The following is a 22,867-nucleotide window of genomic DNA, read 5'->3' as shown; positions in this document are numbered from 1 at the left end:
AGCAAAATCACTCTCCTCTGAGAGGCTCGGCATCCTCAGCCATACCCAGATATGATCTAAAGCAGAGTTCTCAATGCAGAGGAGCGATTTCCCCTCCCCACTCCCCCAGGAACATTTGGCAATGTCTGGAGACATTTCTCGTTGTTACAACTAGGAGTGAAGATGTTACTACTAGTGAGTAGAGTCGAGGGATACTGCTAAACAGCCTTCAAGGCACAAGACGCCCACCCACAACAAAGAAGTATCTGGTCCAGATGACAACAGTATCAATAAGCAAACACACCAGCCCTTAGTAATTGCTAAAGTAGTGAAATTACAAATTAAAATAAAAGTCAGCATGTGTTTGCATTGCTCTATGCAGATTCGACATGTAAACCACCCTGGGAATAGAAACTTCATTTAGGTTTGAGATAGACTGTTAAAATTTTCTTTAAAATCTTTTGGGAAACTTCTTACTAAGGGTGGCAAGTTAATACTAAAAATCAATAAATGATTTTTCTTCTGGAATTTTACCTGCTGGAATTTTATCATTTCCAAACTAGATCCCTCTTATACTCCAGAAAGTTTCACTGAACAGATGATGGTGAGGTGGGGAAAATTTGAAAGGAAGGACAATCAATAGGTCCTTTTGATTCTTACTGGGCTGAAAATCACTCAAGGGGAAAAAAGCAAAAGGATGCTCAGAGCCCACAGAAAGCATCTTTCAGGCCACCAAAAGTAACAGGGCTGGCAGGGCCCTTGGGTCCTTGTGGTTATGGCCAGCCACTCATAGGCACCATGGAGTGTACTAAGTAATAATAAGAGGGACCCTACCAGGTACCAAGTGCTTGGCTGGGTGCTTTTGTGCTTCCTGAACTTCACGGCACCTTGTAAAGTAGGTGTCTTTGCCCACATCTCACCCAGAGAAACACAGAGAGTTGGGATCAGGATGCAAATTCAGTCACTCTTAGTGCAGGGATTGCAAATTGGGACCACTGACCAAATCTGGCCTGCAGATGTGTTTTCTTTGTCCTATACAGCGTTTTTTTTTAAAGTCGGGGAATTTTATATGAAAATATGAATATCTAAATACTCTTGGAAAATTGCATGATCTGATCATTTTGGCTGCATTTCTGAAAGGCAATAATTAGCTCGAACTGAAGAACAGCTGCCTCCTTTAGACAGGACATGGGTGTATCTCTACTTTACCATAATCCCCACTATTCCTTATCACCTTCATCTCCTCGCATCACTCATTTATATTACCTGACTATTCCTTGCAGATGATAGGCTTGCAACCCATCGTCTGGTACCAAAGTCTGTACTCTTTCTTCTGAAGTACCCTGCCTCCCTGACCCCAGAGTTAAAATTTTTCTCTTTGCTCTGAAGCTGACTAGTTCAATCCACTGAATGTGTTTTTCTAAATAGGGTACCCTCCCCTCACCATACACACACATACGCACACACAAACAATCCCCTCTTTCCTACAGAACAAAGATTTAACCCAAACAGTATTAAAGATAGGGGAAGTTCATGTGAAATTGTGATTTTAAGAGCACTCAAGCTTCATTCAGTCAATAAGTCAGTCCACAAATATTTTTTGAGAACCTACTGTGTGCAAGACCCAGTGCTAGGGTTTGGGGACACAATGGTGAACAAGACCTAGCCCCTTTTAGCAGCTTATAGTCTAGTATGGAAGCTTCTAAAACAAAGGCACTTTCTTGCAGGGCCTGGGGGAGTCCGGGATGTTCCTAGGGTCGTCTGTATTCTTTGCCATCGCTGATGCTGTGGCCACAGCACGCAGAGAGAGAGACATAGCCGAGGACTTCACAGTGAAGAGCCCAGCAACGCCAGAACGTGTTAGAATGGCCTGTGCAGATCGGTTTACAGAGATGGTATGGAATTATTGTTTATTTTTCTAATAGGTGATTTTTCTATTTCCTGTTTCTTAGACCTCTGAGGTAAATTTATAACCTAATCTGTATCATGAAATTATACGATGAAAGTTAAAAGCAGCCATAAGCCCACTAACTAGAAATCACCATAATACACACACATACACACACATTTTTAACCATCTTTTAATTCACATATGTTTATATGTAAAATATACCTTATTTATATTCTCAAAAAATCAGGATATCCTGGCATAAATGTTTGAAAAGATTCAAACACTGTAACTGGGAGTGACTCTGTTGAGCCTTTATTCACAGGAAATTTAAATTGAGAAGATACTTCTTCTCCACATAAGATCTCTCAAAAAACAAACTCAAAAAGAAAATATCTAGCCAACATCATTTATTTCACAAACTCATACCTTTATTTCTAGGCAGTGGAATAAGTTTTGGAGGCAAGGGCAGAGCAGAATGTTTAACTTCAAAACAATAATCTCTTGGTAATAAGGCTACTCAGATCACTTTGAGAATGACCATCATCCTTCGTACTGATCCTGACCCACAATATTCCTAGCCATTCCTCTGACCTCGTGTGTATCTGATATCATGAGAATGTAGGCCATTCAAGTCCTTAAGGAGACTGGAAGATCCATGAGTTACTCTGTTCTGGGCTCCAGACCCTCTGTCCTCAGCTGGACACCAACAGAGAGGACAACCAGAGCCTGCCAAGGGAAGCAGAGAGGAGGAAGTCCTGACTCTCGGCTTAACAAAGAGGACCAGAAGCACACAAAATATATATTCTTCTGCTGCTTCCTGTCACAGGAAATGGCAATACTCCTCCACACGTGTGGGAACACAAACCAGAAATCTGGGAGTTGGCCTGACATTTCTCTCTCTCTCTCATTCTCAATAGCCAGTCTTTCTCCATGTCCCGTTCATTTTAACCCCTAACGATCTCTTGTACCAGTCTATTTCCTCCATTTCTAACCACTATGTTATTTACTCATTAAACAAACATTTTTTGAGTATCTAACAGGTGCCAGGCATTGTTCTGGGTGCTGAGAATCCAGAGGTGAATAATGTAGAATTTTCTCTACTTATTCTCTAGAGACCCTATGTCCAACTACCATCTCTTTCGCCTATGTCAGAGCCACCTCCTAATGGTCTCCCTTATACACATCGCGACCAGAAATCTGTGGTGTGACAAATATCATGTCGCTCTAGCACATACACAAAGCAAAAAGGTTCCCATTGCTCTTGGGTTAAAGACTGGACTTTTTTAATTTGCCATGCAAAGCCTATAATCCTACAAAGTCCAGTATGGCAGGCCCCCCTGCACCTCTCCAGCCACACGTGGTCCCCCACCCGACCTTCTCTCTCCATGCCAGCCACACTTGCCATCTTCTGTCTGTTCTTTGTATCAAGGACAGAGATCGCTGCCATGCTACTTCCTCTGCTTGGAACCATCTTCTTCCTTTTCCTCACCTGGCTAACCCCTACCAACCTTTCAAATTTTAATCATATTCAAGAAATTAATTGGATACTTTCCTTCTTGCATAGTTTGAGGAACTAGGAGTATAGTAGTGAACCAGACACAGGTCCCTGCTTTCAAGTTGTTTACAGCATAGCAGAGGAGAAAGACAAACAATTATTGTAAAGTGTAAGTGCTTGGCTGACTCTGGGCTATCCCTGTGTGTCAACAGAACAAAACTTTTCTAACTTAGCCTTAACCTTTACTTAAAGTCAAAGGGGCCGTGATGTGGCACCAGCTTTGATCATTCATCATTCATCTAACATTTATTCAGTTTTTTCCATGTGCCAGGTACCATGCTATGAACCTAAAGCAATAGTGAGCCAATCTTTGCCTGAATGGAGCTTACCTTGTATTTAGGAAACCAGATAGTAAACAAGTAAACAAACACAATATTATTTCAGGTGATCATAAATACTGTAAAGCAAAATAGAAGGGTAGGGGACGAGAATGAGATGAGGAGATTATTTTAGATTATTTTAGATAGTTTATTAGAGAAATTTTCTCTGGGTGTTCACACTTGAGCCAAGGCCTGCACGAAGTGAAGGAGCAAGCATAAAGCTGACAATGGTGTGCTCAAGGCAGAGACTAGCTAATGCAAAGGCCCGGAGACAGTTTCAATGGATTCAAAGCAGACCGAGATTAAGTAGCCCTCAAAAATAAACGGCCTACTTATTAAGTTTCTGAATTTGCCTCTGTGGTAGAAAACTTGTAACTGAAAGACTGCAATTGTTCTCCCTGGCAGAGAGATAAAAAGAAATAGAAATAAAAGAAGTAGAAATAAAAGAAAAAGAAATCTGTGGTTCTACCCTTATCTTAAGACTGGCAGGTGAGACCTGGGTAATCCTTCCATCAGCAGCTTCCCGGCACCCACCCTCTGTGGCAATTCAGGTCTACTTCTTCAGAGCTTTAAAATTACAGTGTATTCACACTGGAGGTCTCTTGAAGGTCTTACAGCCTGGCTCCCTATTCAGACAAGTCTTTCTTGGAACAAATCAGAGCTGTATCAGAATTTACATTTGCTCGAACTACATCATGTTTTTATAATTGAAATATATAATAATTCACACTGGCATACAATACTGTACTGTATGGAAAAAAAAATTTTTTTCAAGAAATGTAGATACTAACACTCTTTGTATTTGATCTTTGAGTATTGTTGTCAAACACATTTTTTTTCTGACAAGTGAGGTGAGTATACTAGAATGTGAGTATTGGAAAGTCCAAATTCCCTTCTTTTAATTATCTTCTTATAATCATAAGGTAAATAACAGCCTGCTTATCTCTATTTCTTTAATAGAAATAACAAACACTCAGTACTTTTCCTTTTGGAATTAAGTAAAATATGCATTTAAATGCGTGTAAAAATACTGTGTAAATACAAGTCACTCTGAAAATAGAGTTAAGGTCTCCATCAAGTACCCATAACGATTAATGACCTTCTTCAAAATGTGCCCCTCCCATGTTAAATCAAGTTGAGCTGCTGAGGGCAGGAAAAACAACTCATAAGATTAGCGGCCTCATTTTCACTGATAATTAGCTTCCAGCTTCAACTAAGAGCAGACATTGGTAAGAAGGCTAGAACACTTTTGTTACAAAAAGTTCTGCTATTTGAGCAAAACCTTTCTACATGTGTGGCCTTGGTTACCTTGCTCAGAGTTCTGGGTTCTGGGTTCTGAGTTGTTGCTTTTATGCTGGGGCCGGCCCTTTCTCAGGTGGTTAACCCCGGGTCAGAGCAATGGTGCTGGTGATGGTTTCTGCTCTGATCCCCTCGGAGCAGCCCGGCTCACCCAGACATGGCCACAAACATCATATCTATATATAATTTCCTTTAGGGGGATGAGAAAAGAAAGAAAAATGCATTTCTTGGGAAATATGTTTTATATAGTCATTTAAATTCCCCACCCCAAAAAGGAAATTTCCCTTAAAGATAAACATACACAAAGATAAAAATATATAATTAACATTTTCAAATCAGGACTTTTCCTTAGAAACAGGGATTTCATTTTTTAAAAAATCTTTAGGATTCAGAGATATGGAGAATTAATTCCACAGACTTTAACTTTTCCCATTTAGAAAAAAAACGTGCAGCTCACTGCCAGTTAATTTAACATCGTGTGTAGGAATGCTGCGTTTTCTAGCATTTGACATTTTCAGTAATTGAGAATTGCTATATTTTGTAAATGGAAAACCACCACTAAAAACAGAACGCTATCAATAGAATGATGTCATTTGTTTCCAAAGACTATGAATATACTAGAGCAATGCGGAAATAATGATAAAAGCATATTTCTCTCTTTCGGGCAAGCGTTGGGGCTAAGGTAAGGACTGTAATCTGCGAGTTATCTCAGGGTAAATCCTGCAGCCACAAGTGCCGCCGCCGAGTATTCTCATGGCAAACGGGAAGTGGGTTAAAAATTACAAAAATACTGCTTTAGCAATGTTTGGCAGTAGGGCGAACTCAAAAACCTCGTTACCTTGTTATCACTAGCAGCAACAAGTATTTATTAAAGTAACTACAGAAACGTGGTATGTGTGGGCCGTCATAGTGGGAGGCCATGTAAAGCCAATTAGCAGATTTCCCCTCTCCTGGAAGCTAAAATCAGACAACTCAGCTTGGAAACAAGTTTGTAAACAGGTTTCAGCTCACCCAACATTTTGAAGAAGCAGCCTTTTAATACTGACTCATGAGGAATCCTTGTGATCACAACAAACGACTAGGTTAGGCTGAGCCCTGATTTTATAGTAACTTAATGGGGAAAAGTCCTTTCATTCTAGACCAGTACTCAATTCAAAATAGCCATACCCGTCCTGCCCCTGTTATTCTAACATTGGCAAGTGCGTAGTTTCTGAAGGCCTTCACCTTCCCTGCTCTGCAAGCCCTACTCTGGCCTCCCTCTGCATCGCTACCTGCCCCCTTACCTCACCACCCCGCGTCTCATCTTCCCTCCCTGCTTCTTTTGTGTTTCTAGATGCCCAGACTCAGTGAGAGTTGGCTGCATGAAAAGTGCCACCTGTTTAGTTCAATGAAGGAAGTCCTCCTGCCAGATGTAGGAGGAGAGGCATGTAAACATTTCCTGTGCTACAGACAGCCTGGTTTACCTACACTAGTCTCATATGGTTCCTTCCAAAATGCTAGTCTTCAATCCCATATCCTTGCATTTCCCTGAGCTGGGAGAGATGTGCTGCCAGTCCTACGAGACTGCATTCTATTTCCTATGATTCTGGAACTTACGCCCGCAACACGTATAAACATGCAGTCTCCTGCCTGTTCTGCTAAAAGCTATGCCACGGGTAATTGGCAGAGCCTTGAAGCTGCACAAACACACCCAGTCACATGAACTCTGTGAGATGGAACACAGAACCAGGCTACAGGACTCAGGAAACAACACAGAGTGGAGGCATCCACAGTGCCTTCCTTCCCCAGAATCCTGAGCCTGTCATCCTGTTCCAGAGATACATGCCTGCCCACACAAACAAACACACAGTGCACACACACTCAGACAGGTGTGTACTTCTTCTTTACCACATTCTTCTCCTACCTACCCCTTACGCAGTCTTAGAAGAGGTTTATTGGCACTAAAACAGGCTGTGAAACTGGTTCCATGTTGAGCATCCTTTGTCTCAGGATGCAGGGACTAAATCTGTGCTCTTTAATGCCCGGGGACACTTCAGTCAGTGGCCTTTCTTACTACTGAAGGAGAATTATCCAATACTGTTATTAAATGCATATTTTTGTATTCAAAAATTCTCCTGCCTGGTCTCTGGACCTCCTTTACTCCCTTTAGCTGAGGGAATCAGGAGAAAGGGAAGCACATAAAAAGGAAGAGGACAAAGCTGGAGGCATTCCTCAGATTAAAAGAGGGACTAGGCAATGCAGTATGTGAAACAGAAAAAAAGGAGCCATCTCATCTGCTCAGGGGAAGGAGAAATAATACACCATTTTAATTCAGTTAAGACATGGCTCTGGATTCGGAGGAACCTGGGTTGCAATCCCAGCTCTACCTTTAAGGATGTATTTAACCTCTCTGATCACTCAGTGTCCTTATCTATAAAACGGGGGGAGAGGTATGTGGAGAGAATAATACTAATTACTTTACAGGGTTATTGAAAGGTTTGAATAATTTAACACATGAAAAGCATATAGCAGTTGTCACACATAGGAAGTGGTCGATATACATTGATGATGATGATGATTGAGTTAAAAGTCCCCAAAAGCACCTTCAAATTTCAACGTTCGACTAAATGAACTCCCAGAACTTAGAAAACTGTTATATGCATGGTTATGGTTTATGCCAATGAAAGCATACAAATTAACATTGACAAAGGAAAAAGGCACATAGGACAGAGTCCAGGAGAGACCAAGTATATGCTTCCAGTTGTCTTCTCCCACTGGAGCCACACAGAGAGCACTTAATTCTCCCAGCAACAATGTGTGAGAAACGCACAAAGTATAACCAACCAGGGAGCTCTCCTGAGCTTTGGTGTCAGAGTTCTTAGTAGGACTCAGTCACATAGGTAAAGGTTATAACCTGCATAGCTGACCTTAGTTACTCAGTGTCCAACTCTTTCAAGAGGTTAAAAATACCATATGGCCCAAGGCCTCAGATAAACAAAGACACTCTTATCAGGCAGGGTATTTCAAAGGCTTAGGTGTTATCTCCCAGGAGCTGGTCAAGGGCTGAACTTTTCTTTGGAATGTGCAGAGTTTGCACACCTCAGGCCTGCTGAGTTAATCCTCTACTGCACAAAACTGATGATAAAGAATCCTGAATTGATAGCAACTACCACTAACCTAGGCCTTGACACCAATGAGACTGGGCATAGACATATCTCAGGAGCTGAAATTTAACTAAAAGTGGATTCAGTCCTGACAGCCATCGTGAATATATTGCCTTCATTATAGCTATCAAGAACTGACCAGGGAGAAAGAGAAGGAGAGAGGAAAGGGTTTATGGCAGTAAGCAAGGGAGAAGAAAAAAGGAAGATCACCAAAGGCCAATGAAGAGCAGCTCGAGCCCCAGGTCTGGATCTTTGAGACCAAAAAGGAAGTGACGTCCTCAAGAGCTAGAGAGTAGGTAAGAGCCAAGAAAGCTGCTGTAGCAAGATAAGGAGTATTGATTTGAATCCCAAAGCAGAAGGTTACTCCAGGATCCCAGATCTTGTGAAAGAATAGGAAGTCGGTTTTAAAAGAGGCTAAAAATTCCCATCACATTTGTCAGAAGAGCTGACCTGAATACCTCGGACTAGACTGAGGAGCTTTGTCCAGTGTCCAGCCCAGTCCAGGTAGAACAGGCTGATTCTAAGTAAAATAGCCAGGCAACTCTCATCACAGGAGCTAAGTTGAGAATCAAGGAAGACCCTGTTAGAAGGCCAAACCTAGCCCCTTATTTACATTCCAATACAGATTAAGAGGGTAAAGGTATCCTGACAGGAGTTGGGTTGTTGTTTTTTTTTTATTTGGAGATTTTGTTTTCTTTTTTGTGAAATAAATGTTAAGAAAAAAGTTTTTGAGAATCTTCATGACTTTCTGTTATTTATGTGAAGTTTGTGTTTTTAACACCTTTATAACTAAGAGTCAACTCTTTATACAAAAACATGACAACGGTAGAGGCAAGGAATGTATGTTCTGCTTTCTGGCCAAACCTAAGGGGAAAAATTCCCAGCACCGGAGACAGGAATTGAGGACCGCAAGAACTAAGGATCGACAAGTTGAATTCTTGGGGGCTCATAGCCCAGGATGGTTAAATGAGCCTGGGGTTTAACTAGCAAGGGTACTACTGTACAACTCAAATCATTTGGCTAAAGGTGTAGACAGAGCTACACTGCACAGGAGTCCAGGTCTATAGGCTCCAAAGCAAGCAGCTCTCAGCCTAACCACTTCCCTTTTCTGTCTCTCCTGACTCCTGCAAATGTCTTCACAGTACACATAATTCTCTTTGGGATTCACATCTTGGAAGCAAAGAAGATAGGTAACTAATTGAAGTACCCTCTTACTTAGCAATATTAAGTGCAGCAGAAATCATAATACTGATCCACTGTCTCTTCAGAGTTGTCACTAAAAAGAAATGGTATAGTTCCATTCCCCAGGAAGATCCTGCCTCCTTCCATCAGAAAATTTTTCCAAAATCCACAGATTTGATAAAATTTTCCTGATGAAATGCTGCAGTTGTAACTGTGCAAATCTTCACTTCTTTAAAACGACTTTCTCGTCTATTTCTCCTTGATTCATACTGACCTTGGGCTCACTTGCTTCTTTTCTTTCCTTATCCTTCTGCATCCTGCCAGATCACTTCCTTAGTCATTGAGCCCTTAGGTCAGCATCAAACAGTCTTAGGAACAAAGCTACAGGTCTGTTGACCACAGAAACAGTTTCAGTCAAACTAAAGTTAACATCTTGCAGCTCCACAACCAATAAGGTTGACTAACCCTACCGGCATCCCCTTGAAACCAGACATAATGATCCATGGCTGACATCAGGACCTGATGCAATAATCAACTGCCTCCTACCCTAATCCTGACCAATCAATAGAGACCACAACCCCAGCTCCCTTAGCTAGTAAGTTTTGCCCTATATAACCTATCCCCTATAGGGCATCGGGGAGCCAGGTCTTTGAGCGCTAGCTCACCTGTGTCTTCAGGCCGGGTGCCATTTCCTTAAATAAGGCACTACTTTCTTTGCTGCAAACTCTTGTCTGTGTCTCCTTTGGCTTTGATGCATGCAGGCAAAACGAACCCCTTGAGTTTGTAACACAATGGTATTATGATATTAAATATTGGATTTTCTTTCTTTCTTAGATTCCCAGAGATGACCCTAAGACATTTAAACCTTGGTCTATCCCTATAGCATAACACTGCTGTCATTTCCATAAAGGTAAGATCAATAAGCTGAAAGATAATTACTCAGAAAGAAAAAAACATCAGCCAGTCCAGTGAATTTCCAACTGTGATCTGTGGAAATTTAGGACTGTGTAAGTATGTAAATCAAGTTTCATTTTTAAATCTTATCCAACATTTTAATCTTTCAGCAATAAACAAGCATGGCTTTGATGCTGAGAGAGAAAGTCAGAGTGTTTAACACTACATAGCAGTTTTTATTTTTAAAATAAAATATTTTACTATAGCCATGACACCCTGAACATACTTGATTCCATCTGATCTCGGAAGGTAAGCAGAGTTGGGCCTGGTTAGTACTTGGATGGGAGACCACCAAGGAAGACTGGGTGCTGTAGGCGTAAAAATAAAATAAAATATTTAAAAATAAACAATAAAATATAATATAATTTAAAATGAGAATGCTGTGGATTAAGATATTTTAAAGATCTTACTCCCTGATTCTTTTGAGAATCACAACTTGAATGCAAAACATCGCAATAAAATCTGTTGATTACTACATTTATAATTAACTAGTGCTATTTGAGAGAGTTACCTATTTGTATTCGTTGAGTTCAATTGCTACAGTTTTGTACTGCTGCTAAACACAAAACACAGAGCCCTGAAGACTTTGATGAGTCAACCCTGAAAGGACCTGAGAGATACATGCTGATAAAAGAAACACATTTTCATTGTTAGAAAATCAAACTTCTGCACACTTAATTGGCAACATTAAAGAAACCAAAGAGAACTACATCATAGATTTAGAGAAAATAGTTTTTTTTTTAATCAAATTCTAATTTTCTAATTAAATGTCTAAAACAACCCACAAATATTAACATATGTATATTTAATTCTGTTGTGCTTTGTCAGAGAACTTGCACTGATGACTTTGCTGAATCGGACTAAATAATTGATGGGATTTTGGTTTCTCCTTTCACAATTAACAACAAAAATAAAAATAGACAATGTTTAAAATTGTATTTTAAAACATATACCCAGGTATGGCGGGCAGATGTTTGAATTCTTCAATTATTTTCTCTCTCCCTAACTCTTTCTGAGTATTAAATGTGAATGTGATGGCAAATCCATTCTATTTCCTATGTAAAACAAGGTATGTGAAGCATACAGCATTATGTCTGACACTATTTATTACTCACTAAAGGATAGCAAAACACACATACACAAACACACACAGATGTGCTAAATCTTAACAAATTAGCAACCACCAATGAGTGAACTGGGTTGTCAAGTTTTATACAGTCTTTAAAATAAAGACTGTCTTCAGACTGCAAGACAATTTAAAAAAACAAAAACAAACAAAACAAAACAAAACTCTTGCCACTTTACCACGTACAACTATTCTATGTGCAGAATTCTCTCCACATAGAGCAATTAAGACAAAATGCAGATATAAATTGCATTCTGAATCTTTAGCTGTCATCCTTGACCTGCAATTTCAAATGTTTGCATTCTTCAAAGTACTTCTATTTGCTTTATAAACAAGTGTTAAACATTGACCTTATTAAATTTATACTATACCAAAATCATATATGTATGTTCCCAATAACATTTTAAACCACCGCTAAAAAATGTGTAAAAACCTCTGATCTCATCCAGCTTTTCATTTTAAAAATGAAGACATGGAAGCCACGTGTGAATAAATAAGTAATTAAACATACTTATTCATGTCGGTAAAGCTTACCAATCCAATTGTCAGCTATTTGTTGTTCTCACACACAAAAGTTGAGGGATTTGCACATTTTATAATTATTCTCTTTTCTTTTTTTTCCAGGTGTTTCAATTTTTCACAAGTGAAAAGATGGCTTTTTGATCCTAACTGGACTCTACACTGATATTCTTATGCTGTTAGGAAAAAAAATGTCACACAATTTAGAAACATTATTCAAGTCTGATTACATTAACAAGATGAATTATTATATACAAATTATTTACTTAGACTTTCTATCCTAGAGGCCACCAGCCTAGAGATAAGCCACTGCAATAGTCACAGCAATCATGTTTAAAACTGATATGTTTCTGAAGATATCATGTAAATATTGCTATAAAAGCAATTTTTTCCTTTGCATGTCCATGCAACTGGACTGGTAATACTGGTTATAATCCTAGAATGAAAGACAATTCTCAGTAGATGAACATGTGATTGCTTTTCCCAGGGATGTGTTTGCTTCAATGACCACAGCTATGGACACCACAAGAGTTCTACAAGGTTTTGTTTGGTTTGGTTTTTATTGTGGATTAGCTATGGGTCTGCGTATGTGCATTTGACAGCAAAGGAGTGGCACTTTCCTCACGTGGACCAGCTATTCAACTGGTTGACATTCCTTGGGAATTTGGAGGGAGAAAACAGCGTAAAAACATTTTCAATGTATTTTAACAAACCCTTTTATTTTTTAAATTTGTTAATGAAAAACATCTGAGCTGGTATCAGAATTTCAGAAATACTTCTTATTCATTTTCCCAAATATTGAAGTGAGTAACATGGAGCAAGAGAATTCTACAACATAATCACGCCTATCTTGTAGTTTGAAACATATAAGATACACTAAATTCCGTTACTCTGAGCTCCTTCAGAAAAGGAGAAATCAGTTTATGAACTAGGCCTTATTTGACCAGAAAGTCAGGAGGTAAACTGACACTCTACCAGCCAGAATTCACATGCTCAGTTTCGCCAAGCAGTCCTCTTAGTGGACTCTGAATCCCTTGGTGATTGGTGAGAAAAGGTAAAGATCAGGCATGCAGAAAGCCAGGAGGAGGCAGAAGGTCACAGCAGGCACTGAGTCCGTCTGATTGAAGGAACTGGGATACAGCTAGCTGTTCAAGGCCCAGTCTGCTGACTTGAGAGGTTCTACTATGCCACAGGAGTCCGAGAGAGGAAGTGGTACAGGAGCACAGAGAGAAAGGAGACAGGAGCAGAAGGCTCATGGACGGGACAAAAATTACGCAAGATTTTTACATACATGAGCAGAAGACCTGGGCAACTTAATGGGAGTAGCTGGGGTGAAATAAGTTCAGAGTAATTTTAAACAAATGTTTTGGCTCTTAAAAATAAAATCCTTAATTGTGTAATCTAATATGACTGTGAGAAATGTTTTATCATTTGTATCATTTTAAATGATGGCGAATATAATTTGTATTTTTTAAAAATTTGGTCTGTTAGCGCTAAAGATGGCTTACTGGGCATTTATTCTCCACTGTCATCTTTGAGATTATAAAACATTAAAAATAGATGTATCTGAATAAAAATTATTTGTGTGAGTTGGTACACTGAAAGCTGCATGGCGTGGATATGAAAATACTTTTTTAAAAGACATATTTAAAGCCATATACTTTAAAAGTTATTTGGGCTCAATATAAGCATTGTTAAAGAATAAAACTTACTGAATTTTTTGAGTAATTAATACATTCACATGGTTCAAAAATATGAAAAGGAATACAGTGCAAAAACTCACGCTCAGACCACCCCCATCCAGCCAATTCTCACACAAGCACAGAGTATAACAACTTTTATTAGCTACTTTTTTTTTTTTTTTCTTTCAGGAACAACTGATCCCAGAATGTCCAGCCACTCGTGTCAAGATTAGAGCTACTCTTGGCTGGTCCCACATATGGATGGGACACAAAGGCCAAATGTTGGGTTCTTATGTGTTATGGGAAGTCTAAGGTGACAGGACAAGCACCTGGTTCCTGCCTCTGTTACACCACCTAGACCCACTGAGCAAAATGTCGTGCCCCCTCTTTTGGTCTAGACCATTCCACTCCCTTCCGCACCTCAGCAGTACCCTGGTGCCCATAATAGTGAGGAGCTAGGACACTTAACACTCATCTCGGCTCTGTGGACCCTCCTATTTCTTCCCCCATCCCCACTGCCCCTGGCCCGGGTCTTGCAAGCACAGGAGGCATTTATACTCTTGCGTTCTGAGCCTGGGTTCTCTGAGTCTATTTTCTCTACTGTAAAGGAAAAATCAAACCTGCTCCCATCCCAGCATTATCACCTGAAACAGTGAAAATTAACTCTTGATCAGTCTCATATCATTGGATAGACAAAGAGCAAGATGTGCTTTTTGATTCAAGATGCTAAAACAAAATTAAAAAATTAGTCAGAAACCGTTGGAGAATATAAAGGCATTTTCCAGTCTCCCTACACAACATTGAATGAGTTAATATTAAGATTTCACTGAGTGCAAAACAAGAGTTTTCCTTCCCTGGCACCACAGTATAACTTCACATTTAAATGGTGCCCCCAGCTATCTAGCTGGTCTTGCTCCAGACCATTCTGCACAGAGCTGCCAGGATAATCTTTCTCAATATCCGTAACTACCCATCCTCACTGGGCATTCAACGGGACAGCTTCTTCTTCCCCAACGCATTGTACTGTCATTTGTGTAGCAGTTACCTATTGTTTTTATCTGCATGGGGTCTTTTCCTTTGAGAAGTTGCCTGTCCTTCACTCCATATGTTCCAGGAGGGCTGCTAGAAAAGGTAAAGGGTATGTTCAGTCCTTACTGAGAGTTAGACTTTTGAGTAAGTACACGAAGTTAAAAGGCCACTGGGGCAGATCACCTGGATGGCCAGGCCATGGAGAGTAAGTCCACTAGCTCTGCTGCTGAGATCCTAGAGGTACCCCTGTCCCTGTGCATCTTATGGCCTGCTTCTTTAGCTCTGTCCTCGATTCTGCGGACTACCCACTATCGCCAATTGTATTAGTTTCCTAGGGCTTAAATATTTATTCTGGAGGCTATAAGTCTGAAATCAAGGTGTTGGCAGGGCTATGGACTCTAGAGAAGAATCCCTCTTCACCTCTTCCAATGGTTCACTGGTGTTCCTTGCCTTGTAGCTGCATCATTCCAATCTCTGCCTCCATCAGCACATGGCTTTCTTCCCTGCGTATCTGTGTCCAACTCTTCCTCTCCTTTCTCTTATAAAAACACCAGCCATTGGATTCAGGGCCCAACAATCCAGTATGACCTCATCTTAACTAATTATCTCTGTAAAGACCCTATTTTCAAACAAAGCCATTCTGAGGTTCCAGGTAGACATGAATTTGGGGGGACACTATTCAACCCATTATGCCAGTAAACCTTCTTTTGAGGCTAACAGATATAGTTTTAGTGTAGAAGTGACCTTTCCTCCCTCATATCCCTGTCGTACCTGGTTCTTCTATCACATCATCTATTTATCTATATGTGTGTTCTCTCTTTCTAGACTACAGGCCCACTGATAATGTCAGGGACTGTATTGTGTACATACTTTAGCACAGGATGTATCTCAAACTGACTAAGCAAGGGCAAATTAATGTGCTCTATTCAAAAAGAAAGCGTTTTTGAAACCTATGCTATGTAACTCAGATACCTATGAGCCAGGAGATATGAGGAAGATAAAAAGGAGGAAGCTATAGTTCTTTGACAAAGAAGTCAGGCTTCACATTGTTATTGGATTTTAATCTGTTAGAGTCTCCATTTCACTTTCCCATGTTAAGAAAAATTTTCCAAAACTTGGAAAGGGGAAAAAATACTACGTGCTCTTTCAATGCTGTACTCCATCCAGCACTAATAAATACTTTAAAGAGTAATCTCATATTCTAGGGCTGCCCTGTCCAACGTGGTCATTTAAATTTAAATTTTAATTAATGAAACAAAAAATTCAGTTCTCTAAGTTGCCCAGCTACCTTTCAAGTACTCAATAACCGCATGTGGCTAGCAAAGACAATATTGAACTGCACAACAGAGACCATATCCATCATCCCAGAGAGTTGTATTGGACAGTACTGCTCTAGGGAAATGGAACTTTACGTATCTGCCATTTATTAGGGTTCAGACTCTGAAAAGTTCGTTTTGAGGTAGGCAGTCTCCAGAAGCTGGAAAAGACTGAAATGAATTCTGCCCTAGAGTGCTCAGAAGGAAGACAGCCCTCCTAACACTTTGATTTTAACCCAGGACACTTTGGTTTCAGCCTATGTGACTCATTTTGGAATCTGACCTCCAGAACTATAAGATAATGAATCAGTGTTGTTTTAAGCCACCAAAATTTGTGGTAATTTGTTATGGCAGCAGCAGGAAACTAATACCAGTATTAATTTATAGGACACTGACAAGTTGCAAAGGATTTTTGTATAATTGAAAAAACAATCCCAAAGGTGTCAGTTTTATTGCCCTGTAGGACATTAACCAGTTTCGTTTTGGTTTTTAGGTTTTGGGTTTTTGGCCTAATTCTGTAATCTTATTCTGATATTCTTTTTCCATCATGGTTTCTTATGTCTTCTTTTGAGCTTGTGTCATCTTGACTCCCTCATTGACTCTATCTTTGGCTCTGTTCACAACATATCGTATCAGAGTAATGGTTTAATATTTGTAAAGTTAGATGCTGACAGGCAGCTAGCAAGGAAAAACAGACAAGACTCAGATTTTTCTATGTCAGAAGAGCTTACATAATTTATATAATGATGAATCTGATGAACACAGTACATTTACAATTTAAATGAATAAACTTCATATCCTACAACAAATATAACTTATTAACCAAATGTAACCTGCAGACAATTACATTCCAGGGAGAAGATATAAGGGACTTTATCTTAATTTTGAACAAACAGCCAATGTAATTAACATTAAACTTACAACTAAGGACAAATTTCTTCAGTTTTAAGGAAAATACAATAAAAGCAGAGCCTTTGGCATTTTAAATAAGACCTTTTCCCACCTGTCTGGTCTCTTTGTTCATGTGCTCAAGAAATTTCTGGAATATAAATGTTGTCCAAGGCTTATCCAAACCTACAATACATTGAAAATGTAAAGTACTTGATTTTATCTTCCCCAGATCTTTCAAATACCACCGTGACAATAGTTTATATTTTTAACCAAGGACTAAATAAATCAAAGTTTAGGAGTTTATTATTTCAACTTTCAATTCTCAAGTTGTTCACATCCATAAATATTGAGATTTGATGTACATACAAAAAAAAAAAAGACCTCTTTACCTGGGTTCTAAAATTCTTCATGCAAATTACGTATTTAAAAATGTGAGTTGAATTGAAAGTAATAGATGTGGAGAACTGATGGAGAATTTCACATTAGCACTTCCTATCACAAGTCACCTTGTGCTGAGTGAGAACCTCTGCAGTGGGCAAGCCTTATGTATAATGTCCTCTGAAGGTATAACTTTCAGTGCTGGTCAGATTCTGAAAATGAAGCTATGTTATAAAAGAAGACTATTTTTACCCCCAGAAAGACCTAGGAAAGTCTTCAAGACAGTTTTAATACCGCATTGTAAGGGTGGAACCTGAAATGCACCATTAGAAAAAGGTTCTACTTTTTTCTCATCAAATAAATTGACACTAACTTTACTTAATGGTAATCCATGGTCTTCTTTTGGAAGAATCATCATCATCAGTTATATTATAGTTAGTTTATTTTGAAAGTAAAACAATCTCACTTACTTACAAAGTTTCTGTCAAGAATTATAAATGCATGTGAAAACACTTCTTAAACAGTAACATCCTCTCTAAATGTAAGGTCTACTATGACCATTCTATTACTACTAAAAGGAGAAGTACACACTAAGTAGTAGTGGTAGTAGCACTATCACTAATAGTAACAGTATTACTGCTACTGCTGCTGCTACTACTGCTACTATGACTGATGATGATGATAATAATAATAATAATACTGCAGTACTAAGTTCTATTTAGTTTAGTGGCTTTTTCATATATAACTTTATATCACACAGAGACCCCCAAAAAGTGAAAATTGAGTTTATAAAGACATCAAAGAAAGATGGCCACTTTAATATACCAAGCAACAGTTCCACATATATTTGAGATAATTTTCTAACATAGAGATGTTTAGATCTGGATCATCAGTAAGATTTCTTATTTTTTAGTTGTAGTTTAACATACTATGAGATATGAATTAACAAGCAATAGTCCTAAATAATGCTGTAGCTAACAATAGGACATGGCAGTTAACTTTGTTGGTTTTGGGTTTCTTTTTTAATGACAGCCTTAAATACTATACAACTTAGAATGTAGATATTATGGTCATACGAAATATTACTTACTTGGCAAGTCACCTCAAAATATTTTCTAAATAAAAACTTTACAGGAATAAAGAGTCTTCATCTTAACCTACCATGAGAAAGATAAAATGCTAGGTTTCTTGAATCTCTAAGTTTCAAAAATCTAAATAATAGAGTGTGTTTGTTTAAAAGGAGAGAAATAATCCTCTTAAAAGAATAACTTATTTAGCAAGTTTTACTAAAATGTTCCAGTAATTAGCAATGCTTATTTCTTATTTTTCATTATCTTGATTAAAACAAATATTATTAATAGCAAATATCATTACTAGACAAATAACTATTAAAATCATTCTATACAGAAAGTGGAAAAAATGGTATATATGTGATATATAGTAACCATTTAACACATTTTCATCTAAAATGTATCTGAAAGCTCATGGTACCTCAAAATTTTTTCATTGTAAAAATTTTGTGGAGCTTATGAAATACTTCTATATGTATGTGTGTGTGTGTGTGTGTGTACATATATCTATATCTACATGTATAGATACAGATATGTTACAATTTTTAAGCTAGGTTCAAAAGGTATTCTACAATCATCTCTCCAAAGCATAGGAGTATAAATACTTTTCCCAGATTATTTTTCAAGGGAAGCAATGTGCTTTTCAAAACAGGCCTTTCTAGTTGCTGGAATAAAGACTATTGTTATTTGCCCTTGAAAAAGAAACATTTATCTACGTTCACTATGAAAGTTAAAAGCAGTAACAAGTTCACATGTTATACCTAGCATTTTTCATCTATATAGGTAAAAATCTTATATCTAAAAGTACTATGGGAAACTTGCAGCTGTGGCAGAGTAAAGAAGTCAGCAAATCCTCTCTCCAAAAATACTATAGAACTGGACAAAATTGTCCAAAACTATCTTTTCAGAATTCCAGAAATCAACCAAAGGCCAACAACAAAAAGAGAAGTGTTTATTCATGAAAAGCTACTAAACTCCAGGTTAAAACTGGTGGCGGGGGTGGGGGTGGGGGGCTCTTGTCTGGAAAGAAATAATAAAAATCAGAATGGAAATAATAAAAATCAGAATGGAAATCAATGAAATAAAAAACCAAACCAAAACAAAAACAGAGAAAAATGAGCGAAACCAAAATATTGTTTCTTTGAAAAAAATCAACAAAACCAGTAAATATTTAGCTATACTGACCAAGAAAAAGAGAAGACATGAATAACCAAAATCAGGAATGAAAGACAGGACACAACTAGCAACTTTACAGATATTAAAAGGATTATAAGAAAATATTATGAACAACATTATGCCAACAAATTGTGCATTTGAGATTGAGAAGGAATGTAAGGAGATTACATGAAGGTAAGAGAAAGCAGGCAGGGATTGGATTACAGGATAGTTAGGACTATGTTCTCTCTTGAGGATGTGGTCATGATTTAGAAAGAGGGGCCTGCAAGAGGGCATTTCAAAGGTGTATTAGCCTAGATGCACAAAAAAACAATGGACAGTTCTTGCTTAAGGCAAAGATAAACCTTTTACTAAGGAAATCACATGCCTGGGATTAACTACCTACCATGACCTGCCTGGTTAGGAATTTATGTTCAGATTGCCCTTACATAGACCCACTTTTTTGTCCACATATAGAACCCTGTTTATGAGCATTAGAAGGGTCTTATCGATCACGTAAAGTATTAGCCCTCACATTTTAGAGAAGTACTTGTATGAAATCACAATAATAGCCAGGGACTAAAATCTCCTTTAAATGTCTACATTTCAGTACTCTTGTAAGAATATCAGCTTAAACTTCCCTGTCACCCTTCTTTCTCCATGGACAAGTCTAAGATTTTGATAAACATACTGACTTTATCTAATTCATTCCATACTTTTTAAAACATGTTGCTTGTCATACTTTGAGGCAGCATTAAATTTAGTAAGAGATTGCTATTGCCATCAAAAAATTCAGTGTAGGACAAAAGACAACTGCAAATACAAAAGTAGATCAAATATCAGAAAGAAAGTACAAAGTGCAAAGGAAATTCTGAAAAGGAGTGTTCACATCAGCTGCAGTGACTAAGAAAGCCTAAGGGAAAGGGCAATATTTGAGATAAGGGTTGAAATGGTAAGTAGAATTTTGACTGTAGAAAATGAGGCAAGGACATCTCAAGAAGGGGAAAGACACAATGTGTCCAGTCAAACTAAAGCTTGGATTTCGGTTGTTGGGAATCTTTTCTGCTATAATACAGTTTACAAAGGACATTTCTGGTCAGCCCATTGTACCTACACCTGTGGGCACACCCGAAAGCATAGATAAGATAGGCTGCCTGCCACATACAATTCCCAGAAACCCTTCTCCTTCTCTCACTTCCAAGAACACATCAGAATGCAAATAGGAATGAATTTATAACAGATCATCTTCAATCTGCTTTAATTTTTAAAGAAAGTAATTTCCTAACTTATAGTTTTTATTCAAAAATAGCTTGCTACACACCCCACAATGGGTAATAATAATAGGTTAAGAACCACCAATATAATGGGAAGTAAAGTTAAAAACATTGCTTAGAGCTATTGCTGGGTGGTCTCAAGTACAAACCAAAGGCATTTAAACATTGAAGAGAAATGATTCGGGCAGCATTTGGGAAAATTACTCTGGAAGTGTGGAGAAAGAAATGAGACAGTGAGAAAGTTATTGCACAAGTCCTGGTTAGGGGTAATAGAGACCTAAATCAAGAATGGTACTAAAAAAAGATGACATAATTGAGAAATGTGACATATACAGAAGATAAGCTTTGTGAGAGCACAGGTCTAACTTGTCACCTCTGTATCTCTAAGTAGTCTTTAACTCAATAAACATTTGTTGAATAGATAAATAAGATCTTTTTAGCAAGGCAAGCTTATCCATTTACTAGCTCTATGACCTTGGATTAGTTACTTGACCTCTCTATATCTTAGTTTTCCCATCTATAAAATGGGGCTCATAAGAGTGTTGATAAAAGCAGTGTCCAAACTGGTAGATAATTTTTATAAATTTATTTGAGTCAAAACTGATGACAATTGCTGGGAAGCAAGATCTCAAATGTTCTGAAGAGTGACAGTTTTGAAGTTTATTTTATGCATTTAGGATTAAGGAAGGAATGTAAAGATTATTTGAAGGTGGGAGAAATCAAGGCGGTGATTGGATTGTAGGATAGTTAAGGTTATGTGTTTTGAGGGTGGTTAGCTTATTTCAAAGGTATGTTAACTTTGATGCACAAAAACAATGGACAGGGCTTGCTTAAAGCAAAGATAAACCTTTAACTAAAGAAGTTATATGCCTAGGACATGACTACGCACCATGACCTACTCAGGCATGAATTTATGATCAGGTCACCCTTTTTTTGTCTAAAATATTTTCTTGATTATAGGGTTGTTTTGAGAAGATTGGAAGATTGAGACAGAATAGGAACCAAGCTTGGTTCCACTTTCTTAACTGCCAGATCCAGTACAGCTCAGCTAGCTCAGCAGCTTTCAGACAGAGATAGGTAACTTTCCAACCACAAAACTTCCCCCAGGCAGTCGACCCCCACATCCACAGTGCATGCAGCCCTGAGTTGACCACTCTATGACCTTCCTAGGTTGATGATAATGAGCAGTACCACCATTTTGGGCCTACCAAATTGCGCCAGGACCTCAGCATCGGCTGCGTTTATGCAAGCACCATAACCAGGAAGAAAAGAGAGGATCACCCCATTTGATGTCAAGCCCTCCCTCACTGTCCTACATAATGCCCTGAGCAGCTAGAGCCCCTCTCTGACCATGCTATCACCCTTGCGCTTGAATATAAGCCCCAACATACTTTCTCTGAGCTTCTGGTTTGGCCTCTTGTCAATTTCTATTACATAGAGAGCCTAAGGATCCTAGGTCAGTACATAAAAGTAGCTAATATTTTTTATTAGTGAAACATTATATCCTTAACAGAATTTAGAAGTGAAAAAAATGTTCTGAGAGAAAAGTAATCAATAGTACTAAGTTTTTAGTTTGGCACTCAGTGGAGGAGATGCCAGGTAGTGTAGATTAGGGATTCGGGGAAAGGATAGATTTAGAGATTTCTTTGTCAGTTACCTCTGCTCCTCACACCCCTCTCTTCTCTCACCAAGCTCCAGTAACACTAACCTCTTTTGGTTTCTCCAATATGTCAGTACCTTCAGACTGCTGTTCATTCAGCCTGGAAGGGCACAGAATTTGAACTCAACAAATATTTAATGATTCAATATATGAATTTGAACTCTTTCAAATGGAGATAAAAGTTAAATCCCTGGGAATGTATGAAACTGACATGTGTGGACAAGAAAAGAGGCATAGTAATAAATCTGAAAGTAACCTTGTAACATGATTTGATCATAAATTCCTAACTGGGCAGATCATGGTGGGTAGTCATATCCCAGGCCTATAACTTTTTTAGTAAAAGGTTTTTAATACGTGAGCCTGTTCATTGTTCTTGTGCATCTAGAAATGCCAGAAGTAACCCTCTTTTTCATACCCCACAAAGACTTTACCACCCTCAAGGGA

The 22,867-nt window shown here is 38.4% G+C and overlaps 1 protein-coding gene and 1 pseudogene across 3 annotated transcripts in view; both read left to right on the top strand.

Moving 5' to 3' along the window:
* Nucleotides 1-13,584, top strand: part of LOC107503175 (aldehyde oxidase 2) — a 72,383-nt gene extending 58,799 nt beyond the window's left edge. For 2 of the 3 annotated variants that reach the window (XM_016131123.2, XM_036237202.1), the window contains 3 exons: nucleotides 1,707-1,874; nucleotides 10,204-10,279; nucleotides 12,074-13,584. In XM_016131123.2, the coding sequence (XP_015986609.2) occupies nucleotides 1,707-1,874; nucleotides 10,204-10,257 (222 nt within the window). In that variant the 3' untranslated portion in view covers nucleotides 10,258-10,279; nucleotides 12,074-13,584. The remainder of the gene's footprint in view (nucleotides 1-1,706; nucleotides 1,875-10,203; nucleotides 10,280-12,073) is intronic. The other variant, XM_036237204.1, reaches the window with a different exon arrangement.
* Nucleotides 10,522-10,640, top strand: LOC118613890 (annotated as a pseudogene).
* Nucleotides 13,585-22,867: the final 9,283 nt, after the last annotated feature.

This window comes from Rousettus aegyptiacus, unplaced genomic scaffold, assembly GCF_014176215.1.
Source record: "Rousettus aegyptiacus isolate mRouAeg1 unplaced genomic scaffold, mRouAeg1.p scaffold_m13_p_2, whole genome shotgun sequence".
In the NCBI taxonomy this organism is placed as follows: Eukaryota; Metazoa; Chordata; class Mammalia; order Chiroptera; family Pteropodidae; genus Rousettus; species Rousettus aegyptiacus.
This window is presented reverse-complemented; position numbering and strand designations above follow the sequence as displayed.